The sequence below is a fragment of the Haliaeetus leucocephalus genome, unplaced genomic scaffold (assembly GCF_000737465.1).
Source record: "Haliaeetus leucocephalus isolate CR32 unplaced genomic scaffold, Haliaeetus_leucocephalus-4.0 Scaffold451, whole genome shotgun sequence".
Taxonomy (NCBI): Eukaryota; Metazoa; Chordata; class Aves; order Accipitriformes; family Accipitridae; genus Haliaeetus; species Haliaeetus leucocephalus.
Genome location: NW_010972887.1, coordinates 848277 through 869753, shown reverse-complemented (window position 1 = coordinate 869753; position 21477 = coordinate 848277). Strand labels below are relative to the sequence as shown.

Below are 21477 nucleotides of genomic sequence, written 5' to 3'. Positions count from 1 at the left end.
GTGTGGGTAGCCGCGGGCAACCTGCCCATGCGGCTGCTCCGCAGGAAGATCCACAAGCGCAACCTGAAGCTGCGGCAGCGCAACCTGAAGCTGCGGGCGGCCGAGGGGGCAGGTACGGCCGGGCCGGGCCGGGCCGGGGCCGGGCGGGCGGCCGATGCGGACCCTCTCCCCCACCGAGCGCTTGCGCAGCCGTTTCTGACTTTGTGGGTTTTTTTCCCCCCTTTCTCTCTGAAACGTGTCTCCGCGCCGTGCAGTGCCTGCGCCGGGCGAGGCGGCATCGCAGGGCCCCCCGGAGGAGGAGGCGGAGGCGGCCCCCGAGGTAGAGGCGGCGGCGGCCGGAGCGGCCTCGGAGGCCGCAGATGCTGCCGGCCCCCGCGGCGGGGAGGAGAAGAGGAGGAAGAAGAAGAAGAGGAAAGCGGTGGCGAATGCGGGTGGCGGTACGTTATCTCAACAAACACAGCGCGTCTCCCAGGGCTGAGTGGGTCTCGGAGAGCCCGCCAAGCGCCTGCTGCCCTTCTCCGCCCTGTCGGAGGGGATTTGTGGGCTGGACTGGGAGAAGTACCGTGTGTTGGTCTGGGGTACCTTTTAAAGCCCTGGAGGCCTTCCGTGTTACCTGTTTCCTTATTCCACCTGCAACAGTTGAACCCTGATATGTACTAAACCCATAGCAACTAATTTAATTGTTGCATAGGATTCTGCTTTCTAACATTAAGTTTCGACGTTTTGCTTGTTTTTTATACAAATACCTATACTGTTTTTCAAAGTAGAGCTTTGACAAATAGATGGTTTCTGAACGTCCAGTCACCACATCTTTTTAGCAACGCATCCAGCCTTTGGCAACATCTGTATATTATGAAACTAAAGTATACTGGGAAACTACCACAAAAAATTGCATCCTGCAAATATTGCTAGATTTTTGTACATGTATATATATGTGCACGCATGTATATTTTTATATCTATTTGAAGCTTCCATCTTTTATGTGTTTGATCTTAGTGATACTTCCCATGGTTATGGAAATAAACAGGTCTTTTCTTGCAGTTGTCTGAGGATTCAGGTACTTAGAACAGAACAGACGTTACATTTCACATGACCTGAGCACAAACTGCCTTGGAAACTTGATGCCTGCATTACAGATAGGAAAGAATTTTGTAACTTGTTCCTCATTTCCACAGAAAATTTCATATAGTATACATTAAGCTTCGCTGCTGTACGGTGCAAAGCGGACTGTGTGTAAGGAACTTCTGAATTTTTTGCTCTCTGCTTCAGAAAGTTCCACAGAAACCTTGCCTCCCCTTCTCCTGCCCCCCGCTCCCACCCCATGAAAAAAGCATGATGTTTGTACGTGGATTACAGACTAAAGAAAATCACTCTGTGGAACAACTGTTAATGAGGAACATGTCCTTCATATCTCTAACTGACTTGTCTTCTGTAAAATGACGCTCTAGATGCACAAGCTAAAAAAGCAAAAAGTGAAGAAGATGAATCTGTGGGGGTAGAAGATGGAGATGAGCAGGATTCTGGAGAGAAAGAAGCGGAAGAGGAGGAGGGGGAGGAGGATGAAGTGCCCTGTTTACCACTAGGTGTAACAGGTATCTCGTGTTCTCTTTTTTGTACATGTGCGGAAAACCAAGGTCTATCTAACGCTTTCTTTCAGAGCAAGTTGCATTTTTCGAATTAGCTTTATAAGCCAGGTGTTTGAATATAGGTGACATGACACTGGCAACTGTACAGCTGTTACTCAGTTACTGTTCTTTGAAGTTTTTATTAGGTACACACTCCTGTTAGTCTTAAAATTACTAGTGAAAAACTGTTTTAAAACATATGCACACATATGCTTAACTATAGAGGAAAAAGTCAATGAAGAGCAAGATGGAGGTATACAGCTAGTAAATCTGGCAGGAGAAGCAGTGCATTCGTGTTCATTTTTAACAGCTCTGTGTAGTATTTGTAGGAACACATTCATACACAGTATTTTGTCAATGTCTTGGCATTTTGTGGTAGAAAGGAATAAGAAAAAGTCCTTTGATTTTTTTTTTTCATCTAGGTCAATTTTAGCTGGGTAATCTCAGAGGATAGATGGCATTGAATAGTTTGAACATGAAGCTAAGTAAGTTTGAATATTTTTTATTTTTCCCTCTCACTTCAGGTGCTTTTGAAGACAATTCTTTCACTTCCCTGGCTGGTGTTGTCAGTGAGAATACATTGAAAGGCATAAATGACATGGGTTTTACGCACATGACCGAAATTCAGCATAAAAGTATTAAGCCGCTTTTGGAAGGCAGGTAAGAAATCAGTCTTTTTAGTTACTGTATTGACCTCAAATGTTGTGTAAATTTTGCTAGCAAGCTAAATACATGAAATGTGATTTTCTGCAGCTAAACTTTTTTTTTTAAATGTGTTCTCATATGTTTTACATATTTTGTTTATAGACATTAATACAAGTTAACAAAGTATGTCTGTGTTGCCTGTGAACAAATATTAGGGTAAGCTCATGGAACCTGCTTTGCATTCAGCTTTGAAAGCAGGGGAGTGTGTTTTCGCTGGTCTTCTTGTCAGTGTGTTTCAAAGACACTGTCTCACATCTGTCACTAGAGACATAGTGACACATTGCTGTGGACCACATCTGCCACCAAGCTCTTAATACTAACTCTACTGGTTTCTTTTAAGCCATGTTATGTTTTTATGTTGTCAACATTGTACAAAATAGGATTGTTCTTTTTTCTGTACGATCAACTAAATACTTCTTTTTCTAACCACTGCATACAGGGATATTTTAGCAGCCGCAAAAACAGGCAGTGGCAAAACACTTGCGTTTCTTATTCCTGCAGTAGAGCTCATCTACAAGCTAAAATTCATGCCTAGAAATGGTAAGGGTCTTCGTTTCACAGTTTAATTTTACTATGGTGCAGCCATTGAGGGATGTGGCAAGGAGAGGGATTGGATGAGTTTTAACTTAGTCTTGTCTGATTGGTGTGTTTTTTAGGAACGGGTGTTATTATTCTTTCTCCTACTCGAGAGCTTGCTATGCAAACCTACGGAGTTCTTAAAGAACTTATGAATCATCATGTTCACACCTATGGTCTGATAATGGGGGGTAGTAACAGATCAGCAGAAGCACAGAAACTTGGAAATGGAATCAACATCATTGTAGCAACACCAGGAAGACTGCTTGATCATATGCAGGTAGATAAAATATTGATGCCTAATCTGTGTTACTGAAACATAATAAAACTCCTGTCCCTGTCTGACTCTGAATTTGTTAATCTTCTAGAACACTCCAGGTTTCATGTATAAGAACTTGCAGTGTTTGGTAATTGATGAGGCGGATCGTATCTTGGAGGTTGGATTTGAAGAAGAAATGAAACAGATCATAAAACTTCTACCAAGTAAGGAAAGAAAAAAAATCTGTCTTTCCTCGAAATCACTTGACTAACATTATGTCTTCTTTATGACTCAATTATTATAAGAGAAGTCATTAATTTTTATAGTTCTGTAAATGCACTTCAGAGTGATTGTCTTACTCTGTTCTTTTTTCCTGATAGCTAGTATATATTACTTTAACATCATTTATATGAAGGACAGAGTTTTCATATGCACTTTAGGGCTATAATTCTGTTCGTATAAGATCCTTTTAGTTTAACGTCTACGTTCTCTCATTCATCTTCCTCTGCCCATTTATTTCCTGCAATTCATTATTTCCCAATAAGGCTTAAATATAAAGAAAAAGGTCTTCTGACTTGCAGTTTGAATTTTCTTCATGCCTCAGAGAACAGTATCTTAAGGAAGTTTGTTTACCTTAACATTTTCTTTCCCTCACTTTTCACTTAGCTATTCTTCATAATTGATGTGTTAAATACATTCTCAGAGTTAACAAGGCTCTCCCTTTAACTTTCAAAATGTAGAAAAGCTCCCCCATGGAAATAGTATATAAAAAAATCGGTGATAAATATTTTGAGGTTCCACATTTTAAATATTGACATTCAGATCTGCGTGTTTAAAATGCAGATACATAAATCTAATAAATAACATCCTGTGAAGAATATTAGTGAACAGTGCTAAAAATGGAAAGAGAAGGAAGACTAGGAAAATTACATGTTTTTTGTGAAGTGGAAAATGATAGATAAAAGAAATTTTTACTTTGCATGAGTTCAATTTGGTTTTATCCCATTAGGAAAGAAATTATATTTTAAAACAGACACTTCAAAATAGACAAAAAATAAAATTCAAAAATGGTGGCACCAGTTCTTCAGCAAGAACAACTGCTACTGTTCTTGCAGTTGTGAAATGGAACAGCCTAAGTATGCATTTTCCACGTACTCGTGTAACAAGAAAATGTTACAGGATGAGGATATATTTTTGAGCTGAGAGGTGATAGGCAAGAGATTTCCTACACCTGCTCTAAGACCATGGAAGTCACTGAGGCTCAGTACAGACATACTGCCACGTGACTAAATAACATGCACATTTGTGTATGTTCTAGACTGACTATGCAAGACAAACATTTACAATGCTCTTTAGTTTTTGTAATTTTTTCTTGCGCAATCTCTAGCACAATTTTTTTTTAAAAAAACATTTTACTATTCATGCAAATGAAATCAATTTATAGTTAGAATTACAAAGTTGGTCTCCATTTAAATAATTGTTTTGTGTCTAAACTGGAGTGCAAATGATTATTAACATTTTCCCAGAGAGAAAGAATATAGTGTTTTGATAGGATTTTGGGGGTGGGGGCAGCCTAAGTAAGCATCCTGTACAATCCATAATACAATTGCACCTCTTTTTGTTTGTCAGCAGCAGTATGTTTGAATTAGAATTTAATTTAAAAAAATAGAAGACTTGCTCAGGGAAGTTTGCAGCTAGAGATTTTATGGACTTGCTATTTGAATTCTCCTTTAAAAAATGAGGCTGTCTTTCCAAATATTTTTTCAGAGCGCAGACAGACGATGCTTTTTTCTGCTACACAAACCAGAAAGGTTGAAGATCTGGCAAAGATATCTCTGAAGAAAGAGCCACTATATGTTGGGGTTGATGATAACAAGGAGACAGCAACAGTAGATGGTCTTGAACAGGTAAAACACAGATGTTATTAAAAGGGGCATGATCTGTGAACATATCAAAGCCTATGTGTTTTTAACTGGGTTGTACAAACACTGTCTTAAATGGTGTTTACCATCCTAATGGGCAAAAGCTATCAGTTGCCTAAAGTGCTTTATATGGTCTGCTAACTATAGGAAGTTATACGCATGTAGTCAATGTTTGCAGGACAGATGATATAAAACCTCATGAAATAGTAATATAGTTACTTACACTTGTCTATTCCTATCTATGTTACATACGTAAGCTCCAGTTGTCTATTTTCCACGTTACTGACTAGACATATATGTACTTCAGATATATTTCATTGTTGCTGCTTCATATAATAGCTAACTGGAGTTGCACAGCAGTTTCTGTGTTTGTGCAGTTGGCATGATTAGTGTTGTTATAAAATTACTAGTAGCTGTGTATTACCTTAAAAGAGTAAACCAGTAGCAAGAATTCCATAAAATAAAATTCTTGAAATAATAAAAAATGCTAAGAACCCTATGCAGTTTTTTCATGCCTAATGTCAGTAATTCAGAGTTACTGAAATGAATTTTTATTGTATAAAGTATTTACTTTTCACTGAACTTAAATTAGTTTGAAGAATTAATTAAAAATTACTTCTTCGTATTTCAAGTTAGTATAGTAAGTTTGTTGCCAAGTTAGAATCATAGAATCATTTAGGTTGGAAAAGACCTTCAAGATCGAGTCCAACCATTAACCATGCCCACTAAACCATGTCCTGAAGTACCCCATCTACTCGCTTTTTGAATACCTCCAGGGATGGTGACTCAACCACTTCCCTGGGCAGCCTATTCCAATGTCTGACAACCCTCTCAGTAAAAAAATTTGTCCTAATATCTAACCTAAATCTCCCTTGCCTCAACTTGAGGCCATTTCCTCTCATCCTATCCCCAGCCACCTGACAGAAGAGACCAGCACCCACCTCGCTACAACCCCCCTTCAGGTAGTTGTAGAGGGCGATAAGGTGTCCCCTCAGCCTCCTCTTCTCCAGGCTAAACAGCCCCAGCTCCCTCAGCCGCTCCCCATAAGACTTCTGCTCCAGGCCCCTCACCAGCTTGGTTGTCCTTCTCTGGACGCACTCCAGCACCTCGATGTCTTCTTGTAGTGAGGGGCCCAAAACTGAACACAGTACTCGAGGTGCGTCCTCACCAGTGCCGAGTACAGGGGAAGCTCATCATCTTTAGGAGTTTCATATACCAAGGTGAGGGATAGACACTAAATCAAATGGTTTGGCCCAATACACCTGGAAAAGGTAACTATTTGGCATATTTGTTTCACAACATAATGCTTCCCTGATTTAATTGTATTGCTGAAACAAAAGTTTGTTCCATACTACTTTATTTAACAATATTTAAAAATTTTCCAGGGGTATGTAGTGTGTCCATCAGAAAAAAGATTCCTTTTGCTCTTCACATTCCTCAAGAAGAACCGGAAGAAGAAACTAATGGTATTTTTTTCTTCATGTATGTCAGTGAAGTACCATTATGAATTACTCAACTATATTGATCTGCCTGTTTTGGCCATTCACGTAAGTATTTTATTCATTAATTTATTTTTAATTAATCTGATAGTACCTCTAAGTTGTTACTGACCTCACATTTGCCTTGTTTATTTCAGTCCAGTTTCTAATAAACAGACACCCTGCTCATCACAAAACTGGTGATGATCTTGATTAGTCTGTAGAAGAAAGAGATAAAGCAAAGACTATGTAATAACAACACTTCAATATTGTTAATCTTGCTATTTTCCAAGCCAGGGCTGAACTCTGATACTAATTAATGCTCTGTGTGTAGAAAGCTTTTTGTTTTCTTCCAAGGGGGTTGCCTTTCACAAGCATTAAAACTCAATTTGTGGAGCAAAGCTATTGTCAGAGGAATCCAAACACTGATCCCTGACACATTGGGTGCTTTTTTTAAGGCCAGGGTGATGTTTGGTTGTACTACTCCAATTCTCGCCATTTGGATGAGTGTTTTAAATTTTTTGTCAAAACCATAAATGCATAGTTTAGGAGAAAGAATTGACTGAACGTTTATGAAACAGTTGTAACTGACCACAAATGTCTTTTTTTTTTTTTTTTTTTTTTAATTATTATTTTGTTCTTTTGGGTATTTTCTTGCTATACTTCAATAGAACTGTTACAAGTATGGGTTTTGGTTGGTTGGTTTTTTTAACCTGTAATCTATCTGACATGTTGCTAGACTTGCAAATGTCCTTTTTCTGAACTTCAGGCATTTATGCAGTCCCCCTGAAAAGAATACTCACGCAACCAAATTTTTAATGCTTTGGAAGATAGAGTGTAACCTCAGAGAGATACCACTTCATGTAGTCCATGATATGGAAAGATGCCCCAAACTAGTTTATATTTTCTGCAGTGATATATAATACGTGAATTGGGTAATAGATTTAAGCTTACAAGTTGGCAGATTTGTTGTTGTTGTTAGTTGGTATTTGATCCTTAATGTGTTTGTTTCCTTTTAGGGCAAGCAGAAACAAACCAAACGTACTACAACATTTTTCCAGTTCTGTAATGCAGAATCTGGAATACTGTTGTGCACTGATGTAGCTGCCAGAGGATTGGATATTCCTGAAGTTGACTGGATTGTCCAGTATGACCCTCCAGATGATCCAAAAGTAAGTTAAAGAAATAGAGAAACTTCACAGCAACAAACTAAATCCTAGCAAACAAGCTTGCACAGAAAAGCTGAAGCTGCTGCTTGACAGAGGTCAAGATTCAGCCATGTTCATATCTAGCAACTGATTGCTTCCACTTCCTTTCACCAGCTCCTAGGAAATGCTGCACCTAGCTGAGACCTTCGTTTTAAGAGTTGCTTTTTAAAACATTATTCTTTGTGCTGTTAAATTAATTTAAAATCTTATCAGCTGAACAACAGAACACTTTTCAGGAGGAGTATGAGTTTATATATGCACTCCTGAATCCCTAACAGGTTTTCCAGTGGAAATTTTATTTTTACTTAAATGTCAGTATTCGTATTTGAATAAACGTCCAGTGTAAACAAGCAAAACTCAAAAAACTCAGAAGTTTTGACAAATATACACAGCAAATATACCAAAAGCAAAGTTTAATTTTCAGTTACAGTAGACTATGTTTTTTTTTCTTCAGTAAAAGGTAAAATACTTTTAGCCAGGTGTTCTGTCTCAGCCTAATTACGCTTTGCATCGTCCGCACTTGGTTTCCCTCATCCGTGTGTCAGTACTAAGAAAAAGTCTTAAATAATAATGGATGATGCATTACACCATATTAATGTTAAATTGGGGGAAGGGGGGGGTGAAGCTGCTTGATTATTACATATTTGAAAGACTAATTGGACTTGCTGTTTCTTATTCTTTCTAAAAGGAATATATTCATCGTGTCGGTAGAACTGCCAGAGGCATAAATGGTAGAGGACATGCTCTGCTCATTTTACGACCAGAAGAACTGGGCTTTCTTCGTTACCTAAAACAAGCCAGGGTAAACTTATGTCTGGATTTATTTTTTTATTATTATTTTTACTGTGCAATAGGTTTTTAAAGGCAAAAACTGTAATGATTAATCAAACATTTTAGTTTTTTAAGCAAGAAGCATTCTGTTGCTTAGAAGATACTTAACTGAACACCTGACTTTGAAGTCAGCAGCATAAAAGTCAATATTGAGTGTATTTATAGTTGCTTTGCAACTGTGCAACTTGTGTTACTAAAAAATAAATAAATTTCCTGTGAGCTTTCTGTGGAAGGATACTGGGAGTTTGACCATCCAGAGGAAATTAAAACCCAGATGCTGCTTCTGCAGTTTTTATTTTTTCTTTTCAAAGATTCAATTGCATTTTGTTCAATTCCAAAAGTAGTGTAGCCACCTTCTAAATATAATCATTTTACTATGATATAACTGCATGTAGTTTCTTGGTTGCTCTCTTAATGGGCTTGTTTACAGAGTTTTGCCACTTGTAACAAAAGTGGTATAGCTTCTAAAGCAAAAGCTAAAGTAGTAAAAGTGTCATACTGGCATCTTAATTACTCTAGCTTAAGGAAGTGATGATACTGGCATATTGCTGTAAAGGCACTTTACAGATACAGCTGTGATATTAAAAAAGGAATCTTCTGTTATCTAGTGGGTCATCTTCTATTTGTCTTAGGTCTTAAACACATTTGTTATTTACACAGTATAAGTAATTTTGATATTTTCTTTCTTTTTTTTTTTTTTTTAAGGTACCACTAAGTGAATTTGAATTTTCCTGGTCAAAAATTTCAGACATCCAGTCTCAGGTATGAAATGACTTCATACTACAGCTACTGTGAATATCTATATAATAATTTACATGGAGACTGTTGGTCTATAACAACTGCAGTTTAAAAATGTGTGTGCTTGTTTGGAAAAGTTCCGGTAGGTGAGTACTGTGCAGTAAATCCTCCTGCCATGTAGTCCTTTGATGACAGTAAAATGATAAAAAGTTTAGAAATTAAAGAAGAATTTTAATATCTAGTACTAAATTGTCAACATGATATGGTATGAATTTGCTTGTAAGAATTGTTTTTTCGCATTACATTGCAAAACCACAGTGATGTAACCCTGCTTTCAGTTTTTGAACAGAATGTTCTTGTCTGGCATAGCAAATGGAGTTTTGGTAGCTGTAAAATGTCTCAGTCTACAGTAGTGCATATGTATTTTTGTCTTAGAATTAATCCTGCTTATTTTACAATGCATTTGCACCACAATAGATAAGACTATGTATAGAATTACATGGAATGGTACAGTTTAGATGTCTGCCTTAAAAGTATACTGTTGTTGTCCATTAATTCTCAATACACATAGTTTCATGGTGTGGCTGCAGTTGTATACTCCTTCTTGATTGGGACAACCCAATTTAATATTTCTGTAAATTTTCATATTGCTGTGGCTTTGTACTGTAATTCAGCTTCAGGCTTTTTTGTCCCTCTATTTGTTTGTAAAAGCACTCTAATATATGTATGTGCACTCTACTGTCACAGGGCAATTTTGCTGAAGTGAATAGTGAATGTCACTACAACTCACACAGTAAATAATCTACTTGAATATAATTTATACAGTTCTTACAGCTATAATTGGATGTGTGTCTTGTTTTGTCATTCGTTTGTTGGTTTTTTTTTTTCTTCCAACAGCTGGAAAAACTGATTGAGAAGAACTACTTCCTTCACAAGTCAGCCCAGGAAGCATACAAAGCCTACATTAGAGCTTATGATTCCCATTCTCTGAAGCAGATCTATAATGTCAATAACTTGGATCTTCCCAAAGTCAGCCTTTCATTTGGTTTTAAAATTCCTCCCTTTGTTGACCTCAGTATCCTTTTACTGCAGTATTTCAAAGCTGAATTTCTGTGTTATAAATGTTAAATGCAACTTACTGAAGTTCCTATGCTACTTCAAATTCTGATTATTATTATTTTTTGCTATTAATCACATAAATGCATCATGCTCCAGCAACAGGTTATCAAAGAAAATGTTAAATAGCAAATACTAAAACTGCAAAAATTGCCTACAAACATCTATAGTTTAATGTATGTGCATGCTGTACATGCTTCAGTTGCTGTGGGGTAGCAGATGCTGGAATGCATACGTGTTCTAGAGTGCTGTTCTCCATGCAAAATTATTTTCATTGAAAGGTAAGTGCGTAAGTTTAATAATCATGGAATATTGAAATAGAGGTGGAAGAGCGTGAAATAGAAGGCTCTGTCTAGATTACTGTCAAACTTGCCAGTGGATGGAATTTGAAGCAGTAGTACTTTGGCCAACTTAGTTGGACAACTGGAGGAAGAAGAGCATTATTTAGAACCATAGGCACAAAGTTCTAGTTTTGTCTGTAGTTATGCAACTGAGCTTTTTGTATAATGCTGCTATTTCTTCTCACATTAATAACCCTTACAATACCTAAAAAGCAACATTTCAAAGTATTCCTTTTTAAGTTCTTTAACCAATAAAATTCCAGATGTGAACAGCAACCATGGCAGAAGACTACAGAAAAGAGGTGGAGGTGGGGGATTTGGTTACCAGAAATCGAAGAACGTCCACAAAGCTAAAATCTTCAAACACATTAGCAAGAAATCGGACAGTCGGCAGTTTTCTCGTTAATCATACATTCATTAAAATGGCTTGTGGCACTGGAATAGACTACCGTGATCAAAACCATCTGGCAGTTACTTCTAATTTAAACTGCTCTGTTCATGTTTTTAGGCGTCTTTATGGTTTTGTTTGTGGGAACATCTTTTATCTTTCAGTTCAGGAAGACTCTTTGGAAGGGAGACTAAAGATAGAAAGGGAGAATATGGCCAGCTAATTTTGCCATACTTGTTGTAAGGAAGAAGATAGTTGAATACAATTATCTTAAGTCAATACTACAGAGTTTTTCATTAAAGAAAGAAAAAATACTTTTAGGTTTTATAGAAGAATTTGCTTTATATGTACCCTTTTTTCTATGCACACCTCTGAAAATTGTTGGAATATACAATGCAAGGACAGATTATAGTGTGAGATTAAAAAAAAACTTTGCTGACATGAATCATTGCAAGGGTTTTTAGTGCTACAGAACTCTGCTTGTCCATCAAATATGCTGAAGAATATAGGAAGATTCCTTTAGAACAGAACATACCTATGAATAATTAAGGTTGTATGAGCTTGTGATTAATTTTAGTCATGGTATCTGTATAACAAGTACAGTGTCCAAGATTTAAAAAAAAAAAAAAAAATCTTTTATAGCACATCTGGGATATGCTTAATACTGTTTCTTTTAATGTTGTGATAAAATGGCAACATTCTAGTGAAATGTTTGGTGTTCCTTCCTGTTCTCTTTAAATCTGAATTTATCCATCTGGTAATTTCTAGTGTATGCTCTTATGAATATGCAAAGAAAATTAAGAAAAGCAGATTACATAAATTGAAGCACTTGGCCCAGATAATTTTTTTTTTTAAATACTCCATAACCTTGATGCAGTGAGAATTTTTGCAGTTGTATCTTAATTGCTATTTAGTCTCAGTTTATCAGATCAGTGATGGGCAAACTCAAAGATACTGTCACAGGATTGAGGGGGTGGAGAGACTCAATAAATGAAAAAGAGAAATGGGGTATAAATATACTAGAAGGATATTTTGAGGGAGAAATATAAAAGACTGAAATGAAAGAGGGCAGAATACACATTGCAAACAGAACAAACATGGAGACTTAAGTACAAAAAGAATACACGAGTTGGGCAGAAGTAGAGTAACTATATTACATATATTATTTTCAGATCTCTACCATTGTAGAAGTACGTAACTATTCTTAGGAGGCTACAATGGTGGTGGGCAATAGTGTTTCAAAAATTTATATCCATCAATGCAGGGAAAGACTAAAATGTCACAGATTCCAGAAATCTGGGCCCTGTATGACTACACCTTTTAATTTACATCTAAAATGTAACCCAGGACTAATTATGAATACAAAAGTATATGTAGTTATTCCAGTATAAAATGGACCATCATTCCTTAGGTCTTTTGAAGTAGCATGTCAGATTTAAAACTTTCATATGCACATTGAAGTATTGCAGAAAAGCATTGGTGAACAAACTTTCCACCCTTAGAGAAACCAGATCATATTTTGGGGGAAAATAGTATGAGCATTCTGTTGCTAGTGCTTCCACCATTCAGAACTGAGTGTTGCCTTTTTTCCCCGTTTTGTGAAAGAGCTGACTTTAAGTCCTAATGGACTTTCCAAGACTCTTGATTAACATTGGTCAGATATTAAGAACTTCTGATATGTCAAAATATTTAAGTAGATTAATTTTGTTACTAGGATTTGAATGTCTTATGCTTCCAGGGTTGCAATGAAAAAGGAAAATCCGCTCTGAAAGGTAAGCGATACTAAGTACATGATGCCTGGCTCATTGAGTTCTGATCTTTGATTCCAGGTTTGCTTATGTATTATAAATAATACACATCAAAGTAGTTCTCATGTTTGTTTATTAACAGCACATTTTAAGAATTATCTCTGAGATCTACAGCATCATGCAGTTGAAGAGTTCTGTCTAAACCTGCAAGCTGTGCAGTTACGGTATGGGAGTTGACTTACACTGTAGTGAAATTAACTCTGAGGGACTCATTAGATGAATGCAAAATTAATTACTTGGAAAGAGATGTAAGCAAAGCTGCAGTAAACCACTGTAAAGATCAGAGCATGGTTATGTGGGCACAAGCAGTGTGAATGAAATAGTGTGGAGTATTCATTTGGAACAGGAAAAAAGCTGAGATGATGGGCACAGTCAGCGACCACCTGTGTGACCATGTGCTGCTTAGCCAGAACTGGTTAGACTTAAAAGCGCATCAGAATTCCTGCCACTTCTCTATGTAGGCAAAAATCTGCTTCAGAGAGAACTGCTTTTTTCTGTTGCTCCTCGTCATTCTGGGAACAGAAGGCTGACGGCTTTCTCAGCAGCTAGACAACCTCCAGTTCCACCTAGTTTTTTCTTTGGAAGAGTTGAGGCACTGTCAATTTCTAAAGTCTGATATGAGGACAACTGAAAAATAGGGATTTGGCACAAGACTGCACAACTCCTCCCTGGTATATTTGGTTTGCATTTTCTTATATATCAAGAATATGTAACAAATCTTTGAAATAATTTCATCTAGGAGATGAAAAGACTGGATGGTATTGCTCTAGAGTAGTACTAGCTTACCCTAAAAATAAAAAAGTTAACACTGTTACTTAAAAATTATAGATGTATAATGGCTGCACAGTCTGTAGTAACTACATAGTCTGCTATTTTACACTAATTTCCTGATTAAGCAGAAGAGAAATTCCCGAGCTGAGACTAAGTGGGAATTGAAAGGGAAAGGCTTCAGCTTCCTGGATTGTGCAGATGCAGTTACCTTTCTCTTTGTTTATGGAATCATAAATGAAAAATAATTTCTGATTAAATATCCGTGTGTATCAGGCAGCATCTATTCTACTATGGTATTGCAAGAAGTTTAAAAGATTGTCAAACTGATTGGAAATCTAACGTTTCCTTTGCAACTTACCCTGTTATCAATCTTGTGAGCAGTTAATAGACCTCAGCCATCAGACTCTCAAGGCTTGTCTCATAACAGTGACTGATAGGTTGGGGACTAATATTGTGTGCCGTGAGAAATTGCCTTCTTTCTCTGAGAACCTTGACAAAGAAATTGGACTCTTTAAACCACTTAAGGGGGTGATCAAAACTGTCCTGCTTGAACTGGAAGATTTTTTTGACAGTTCTTGGAACAGGCCCATAAAGGAAAATTCCATTGCTGAGCTACTGCTCATAATCATAAAAAATCTTGTCATGATATGAGTTTCCTCTGCCCATAACGCTGCCGAGTTACAGACAAGCACAAGACTAGTCAAAGTGTTGTCATCAAATTTTTCAGGATGAATGTCACAGGTAGAGGGCATGTTTATTGACAGTGTAGAGCAAGAATACTTGAGAACTGGATAAGATATTATCTATTTAGGTCTGCTGTAAATAAGTATGTTTATATTTTGGCAGTAATTAGCCTTTTTGTTTCATGTATGAGTTGATGACTCAAGTTAGCTACCAAAGCTTTAGATACTCTACTAATTTGCTTTCAAGCCAGTAATCTAAGGCTCAGGGGAAACAAGCTCTCACAGGAAGGGTGAAAAGGACTATGTGATTAAAAAAAAAAAATTTTTTTAGTAGAGCTCTCTAGTTTCTTCACACTGTGAAGGAACGCAGGGTACTGACAGGAAACAGCACAGGGCTGTGACTTACGTTTTTAGGTTTACCGCTGTCCTGTTTAGGAGATAGTTGTCCAGTCACTTCAAACCCCCAGAACTTACAAGGGATTTTGCAGAGATCTAAAAACCTAGCAACTAGAAAAGAGCCAGTTAATGGCCCTTAAAAGATGGGTTGGTTGGGGGGGGGTCAGACTAAAATAACAATGCTGAAAGAAGCCTAGAATGAACTGGCTAGGCATACAGAATAAAATCTGTCTCTGCTCTTGACTTTTGCTCTACTAGCTTGATTTCCTCAGGATTTTAGCTGCTTGGCTTGACAGGAGAATTCATGCAACTGTTTCTGATGCTTTTGTTTGCTCTAGATTTATAGGAGATGTTGAGTCGTGAAAATAAAAATCCAGCCTCTCGAACTGGAATGCTCTTTGCTTCTAAAAAATTTGCTGGCTTGCATCAAAGTCATAAATACTATAATGTTACTTGTGTCAAATCTCTTTATTGCACAGCCACATGACGAAGAGATTACCTTTTTTTTTCTCCTCTTAGCCACCACAATAAACTTTTGATATGGAGTTGTGAGGAGAGGTAGAGGAAGGATGCCATTAAGAGAATGGAAGACAAATGGAAAATTGGGGTGCTGTCTAGACACACAGTCACTTTGTTATATCGGTGTCATCCGGCTTAAGAACTGCATTCACCTTTCAAAAAAAAATCTGAGCATACTCTACAATAGCAGTCCATCTTACAAAAATGTTTGGGAAGGTACAACACTGAAAAACATAACCATCTACTATTTTTTCCCAGTTGGTAGGAATTAAAAAGAAGAAAATCATAGGCTCTGCAAAATCTTGTATGACAGTTCTGAAACTTCTTCCAAGTGTTCCTTTCTGTTTTTGCTGTCATCTGAAGATGTTCAGCCACTCAGGGCTTTCTGAGCTCCTCTATGAGTGGTTGCAATCACCTATGAATGTTGATAATTACAAGAATATTAAATGTGTTACTCTACATAACTAAACCTAGATGTTCACTTATAGGGGTTGACAGACCATGTGAATTTGTAGGAGCTATTGAGTCTTCCTTTTAAGCTCTGGATAAATGTTCTTGATATATTGTCACTTCTAATTAATAAAACCCTTTCTGTGTGGAAAGTGAAAACAGGCTTGAGTAGCAAGTAAGTTCTGCCCAGCACCCTTCTGTAATTACGAGACCTGAGAATGATTTTATGAAGGGTACATAGTAACACTAATACCTACACAATGTAATTTGAGAGCATAAATGCAACCCTAAAATTACATTGCTTTAAAAAAAAAAAAAGCAAAAAAAACATAAAGCAACTTCATTTTTCCATAGAAGTTGTATTCAGTGATATCTTTACATTCCTCTCTTAATTGTGGCAGAAGAAAAATTAGCCAAATGGCTTGTAGTACTAAAAGAAGTAATAATTCTTTAATAGTAGAAAAAGAATCCTTGATCTGTACTAAGCCATAGCAGCAGATGGCCTGTAACAAAACTATATGAAGTGCTAAATTATTATTTAAACATTGTATTTTCCACTTCATTGCAAAATTTTGCAAATCTTCCTAGTGCTTTGCATGTATGTGCTACTATAACTTTATGTAAACTCTCCGTAATTTTTTGTCCCACTTTCTACATAAATTCAGCAAGGGATTATTTGTAAATAAGGATACAGAATAGAATAGAGTATTTTCAGTTGGAAGGGACCTACACTGATCATCTACTCAAGATGAGGCCACACCAGTGCTATTTCAGGTGCAAACTAATCAATAAGGTATACAGGTTTTCATTAATCTTAAACTCATTCAAAGAATTCTTTGAGTATGGGTATGAAACTTGCCTATTCAGAACTATTGCACAGAGAAGTAAACCACACACATGCGTTCCAGCCTTGTAGTCATGATAAATTCATACAAAGGCCTTGCTTTACATTCACATTATAATGGCAGTGGAGTTAGTAGTAGTAATCGGTGGCCCATATGGGGAATGTTTTGTGAACACTTTGTCCAAGGAAGGAGGTCTGTTTCCAGCAAAGTTAAGACAAATGGGAAAAGAGTTGCTGTACATGTTTGAAGTGAGCTAGAACAAGAATCAAAAGCATTTGGGCACTGCAACTTCCTTGGACACCAGTTAAAATAGAAATCAATGGATATGGATTCCTAAATAACTTTGAATCTGACACTTAAAAATATTAAAATCCACAGGTGGAAAGCCCACATCTTGTACATAGTCAAAATAATAATTTAAAAAAAAAACCACACCAAAATTCTGGCTCCTCCTCAAGATTATTGGCAATAGCAGAAGCCAATAGTCAAGGTCAAACAAATTAGATTTACTCAATTATAGATTATTCGGGGGGGGGGGGGGGGGGGGATTATGTGTCTGCTCTAACAGGAGGAAAGCCTGATGTTAGCAAACCTGCTACTATATAATCCCCTTTGTACTCATGTTTTGGCCTTAGCTGTACTAGGGCTCATTATCTGTTAAAATACATGCACAGGTCCCTGTGGCAAACCTAATTCATGCAGGTATACAGATCTTTGCTGACTATTCCTTGTGTTTGAAAACCTTGCACTTAGTGGCTCGCATCCTCATAGTTTACATAAAGCTGATATTTGAATGGAACTTATTCTGTCAAAGATTTGCTCATTATTATTAATAAAATCAATACTAGCGAGGATTTATGTGACATCTGGATTCTCCATCACATCTGCAATCACAAAAATATGGAACTAGCTGTTGAAAGGCTTTTGAGGGTTTGTTTTTCCCTTGAGCTGAATTTTTTTTTTAGATATTTATCAAGTTAATCGCAGGGTTTATATAACCGAGTTTTCTGAAAAATGCTTTATAAAAGAGGCTGGTTTTCTGTTAAAGAGCTAGCAAAGAACAGAAGATGGAATAAAATTGCATCTACTAGAAGCTCTCATAGGATTTTAGATATAAAACAAAAAATGGAAAATGAGTCAAAACAGTGAAGTTCAGTGTAGTCCCTTTATAACGGTCTAAAAATAATCTGCTTCTATCTCTAACAGATAAAAGCAAAGTTCTGAAAAATGTAAACTATATTTAAATTGTATATATTTGCTATAAAAGTACAGCATCACTTCACATAATGAGTTGAAATTCTGTTATCTGGATGAATCATCATCCTCCAAAGCTGTTCCTAAGCAGCATGCTGTCCTTGAAAGTGCTTGAAAATGGAGAGAGCTATAATGAAGTGGGCCTGGGTAGCTGCTGTCTGGTGAAAACAGCCTGTTCTTTACACAACTGTACAAAGGGGAGCTTGGACAGGAATTACAAGGATTTGGGGAGGGTTAAGCTAAGTTAAGAACTTTTAGAGTGACAGAAAAGAATATAATTATGACAAGACTGAGTCTGAGGAGATTAATTAACGTCAGCAGCCAGAAGAGTGAGTTTTGCAGGTGGTGTTTGGTAAGGTGGTAAGTACTAGGAAATATGTTTTGCAATTCCTCACCTCTGTCACAAGTCCTTTTCTCAGCAGTGCTCAGGTCAGCAGGGAAAAACGAGAAGAGATGCAAAGGAAGATGTAAAGTATTTCTACTCCTAGACTTACAAGCAGATTACTATTTTCCACCTTTTTGTGTTTTGCATCCTTCAGACTTCTCAGCCCACAAAACTCTAAACTTCCGGATGGAAAGATGATGTCATTTTGTATTTACTGTTAATTCTGTTATCTAGTTCCAGGTCCTTAGTCACACATTTATTTGCTTATTTTAAGAGCAATGAAACAGTTGGTGATATCGGTTCTTTTCAGGATACACGCTGCCATACTTCGTTGTAAGAAGTAGCTGTGAAGATGCAGACTGTAGTTTCTGAGGTCACTGAAAACTATCAGTGAATGAAACAAATGATTTTAATCGTTTTCATTGCACTCTGACATGACAGCAACTTGTAATACTGTAACTGTACATAAAAGTAAACTAGGTCCTCCTTTAGTTTCAGTAAAAGAAACGTGTGTTTTGTTTTGTCTTTCTTGGTTTTTTTTAATTTTTTTATTTATTTGCTTTTCTGTTATTTAGAGTACATGAATACATGCCAGTCTCCTCATTTTTTAAAATTCCCTCTTTTTTTCAAAGTATACCCTAGTTTCTGAGACATTGTAATGTGTTGCCATAGCAATCTTTGAGGAGCACTAAGCCTTTGCATTCACAGGACAAGACAGCACTGGGGTAATTATCAAGAAAAAATAAATCCCTTTGAGACTTTATTCAAGCCTCTGTATTATAAGACTAGGTTATTTCAGCCAAGCAGGAGGAAAAAGTGGGAGATCTCAATGCATTTGATGTGTGAATTGTAATGTAACTCTCAGGATGTGGCACATATACATAATAAACAGGAGTAGAGGGTTGGGATGCACAGCTTGTACGAGAGGAAGATTTTGAGATCATCTGGGGTGCTTTAATGGTGGCCCACACATAGTCTGCAACTCACAAATGAAGTACCCTCACATAAGAAAAAAGACCATCTCATTTCCTGCAGGAGCAGGAACAAATGGATCATATACTGGCGCATTTGGGTCCCTAAATATTAAACTGTGCAGTTAGTCTGAGTTTTGTTTGTTTGTTTGCAGTCTTTCTTTAATAGCTGAGTTACTCAAATTGTGACAAGATTCTTTTATTCCTTTATTAAGTTCACAGAATTGGACTGACAATTGTTGAAACATTTAGAAGTTAAAGGGCTTTTTTATCTGCTTGTTTCCCTTACTGCTTTTAGGTCTGGGTGCCTTTTAAAGGAATAATATGTTGTTCAGTAATTCTCTACCTGGCATTTTAAAAGTAGCATTAACTAACAAAACGAGACACAAATTAGAAAGGAGCAATATAAAGACAAAGCATACAGAGTTGCTTGTGAAGCAGTCATGTGCTGTCTGCCAACCCTGACAAATTTTAGCAGTCTCTAATTGTTTCAGATGCCGTTTTAGGCTTAACTTGCAGCAGTATTGTGAAAAGGCTTTTCTTGACAAGCTCTGTCATATTCTGCCTATTGCAAGCTCAAGTGGCAAAATGCGAGACATTTGGCACTCAGAAGTCCTTTTCTCCTAATAATAAAATCTGGTAAGTAATGCAGATAGTTTTCTCTTTGCTGCTGGCTTACACTACAGCACTTGTTAGAATTATTGCAGGAAAGAACAATTAAAATCATATCTGCATTAAGAGCCTGGGAAAGGATTTATTTGCTTTACTGTTCATCTGGTGAGTGAAGTGGCATCCAAAAGTTAACCAACAAAACAGCCTGGTTATTATGACTACAGTCATTGTCTTACATTTCTGTAATATTTCATCATTGATCCAGCTTTTGAAGTTGGGAACCCTGAGTAAAGCAAGCTGGACCCTCCTTGCTGTGGGTAACGTAACGGTGCTGTGAGAGGTCTGTGTTTTGTCAGATGGTGCTGTTTCTTCAGTGAGCGTGAATGCAAGTGAAGAACATTGATTTGAGCAACATTCATTTAGACGGGACTATTCTGACCCAGAAAACAGTCCTCTACCTCAAAAATGAGCAACCAATCTCCTGTCCCCAAACTCTGCCCTTTTGTAGTCTGTGATTGTAGGTGTGCTGCTATTTGCAAGGAAACAAACTTCACTGACCTTCTTTGATCTTCTTTTCTGACTGTCAACAACTTCAAACCCCATTGGAGATCTCTCAACAGCACCGAATGACCTGGTAAGGAAAAAGAGCCTGTGTTTTGTCCAGTAACTCCCACTGAAATTGTCCTGGTCACGGACTAAGGGGAAACAAAGGGGGTGGAAATGCCGATTACAGGTTGTGAAGGACCTGAGGAATGAAAGTAGGCTGGGATAAAGGATACCTCCCAAAGACCTTAGACACAATACCTTAAACACACCTTAAATATAATACCCAGGTTGCTATATGATCCTGTCACAGTACTTGTCACTGTTTATTACTCAGAAAGTGCCAAAGCTCATCGCTGTGTCTCCTCTATGTGTACCACCCTATTAACATCTATTACAGACTTTGAAAGAGGTTTTGTAACAGGTTTAAAATTACTTTTGAAACATCTTGATTTCCAGGGTAGTTACTGGAAAAGGCCAGGACAAGGGCGCGTTTTCAGAGGCTGGGCACGTACCCGTAGTAAAGAAACTGTGCTGTAAACCTGCCCTGAAACAGACATAAAGATGGAGATGTTCCTGGCCACTTAAAGATTTAAGAGAATTTCAGATTTTTTTTTTTTTTTACTGGAAAGACTCCCTTTTAAATGCTACAGCCTAGAAACCACTCTTGTTCAGTACTAAAACCGTCCCCAACCTTGCAGGCTGCGGGGCCGCTCGCTCGAGGCCAAGGCGACGTTCTGGCGGAGCGCTGAGGGGAACATGGCGGGCGGGGGCCGTGAGGAGATACGGCTGTCCCGCCGCCTCACGGGGGCCGTGAGGGGAAAGGGGGTGTCCCGCCGCTTCATGGGGGCCGTGAGGGGAAAGGGGGTGTCCCGCCGCTTCATGGCGGCCGTGAGGGGAAAGGGGGTGTTCCGCCGCCTCACAGGGGCCGTGAGGAGACACGGGTGTCCCACCGCCTCACGGGGGCCGTGAGGGGAAAGGGGGTGTCCCGCCGCTTCATGGGGGCCGTGAGGGGAAAGGGGGTGTCCCGCCGCCTCACGGGGGGAGAAAGGG

At 37.9% G+C, this 21477-nt stretch overlaps 1 protein-coding gene across 1 annotated transcript in view; it reads left to right on the top strand.

Moving 5' to 3' along the window:
* DDX18 (DEAD (Asp-Glu-Ala-Asp) box polypeptide 18) overlaps positions 1-12086 on the top strand; it is a 70385-nt gene extending 58299 nt beyond the window's left edge. The window contains exons 6-19 of the mRNA XM_010575222.1: positions 3-112; positions 255-437; positions 1449-1592; positions 2150-2285; positions 2770-2870; positions 2987-3186; positions 3275-3389; positions 4933-5072; positions 6473-6634; positions 7585-7737; positions 8462-8575; positions 9310-9366; positions 10240-10417; positions 11063-12086. Of these exons, the coding sequence (XP_010573524.1) occupies positions 3-112; positions 255-437; positions 1449-1592; positions 2150-2285; positions 2770-2870; positions 2987-3186; positions 3275-3389; positions 4933-5072; positions 6473-6634; positions 7585-7737; positions 8462-8575; positions 9310-9366; positions 10240-10417; positions 11063-11205 (1936 nt within the window). The 3' untranslated portion in view covers positions 11206-12086. The remainder of the gene's footprint in view (positions 1-2; positions 113-254; positions 438-1448; positions 1593-2149; positions 2286-2769; positions 2871-2986; positions 3187-3274; positions 3390-4932; positions 5073-6472; positions 6635-7584; positions 7738-8461; positions 8576-9309; positions 9367-10239; positions 10418-11062) is intronic.
* Positions 12087-21477: the final 9391 nt, after the last annotated feature.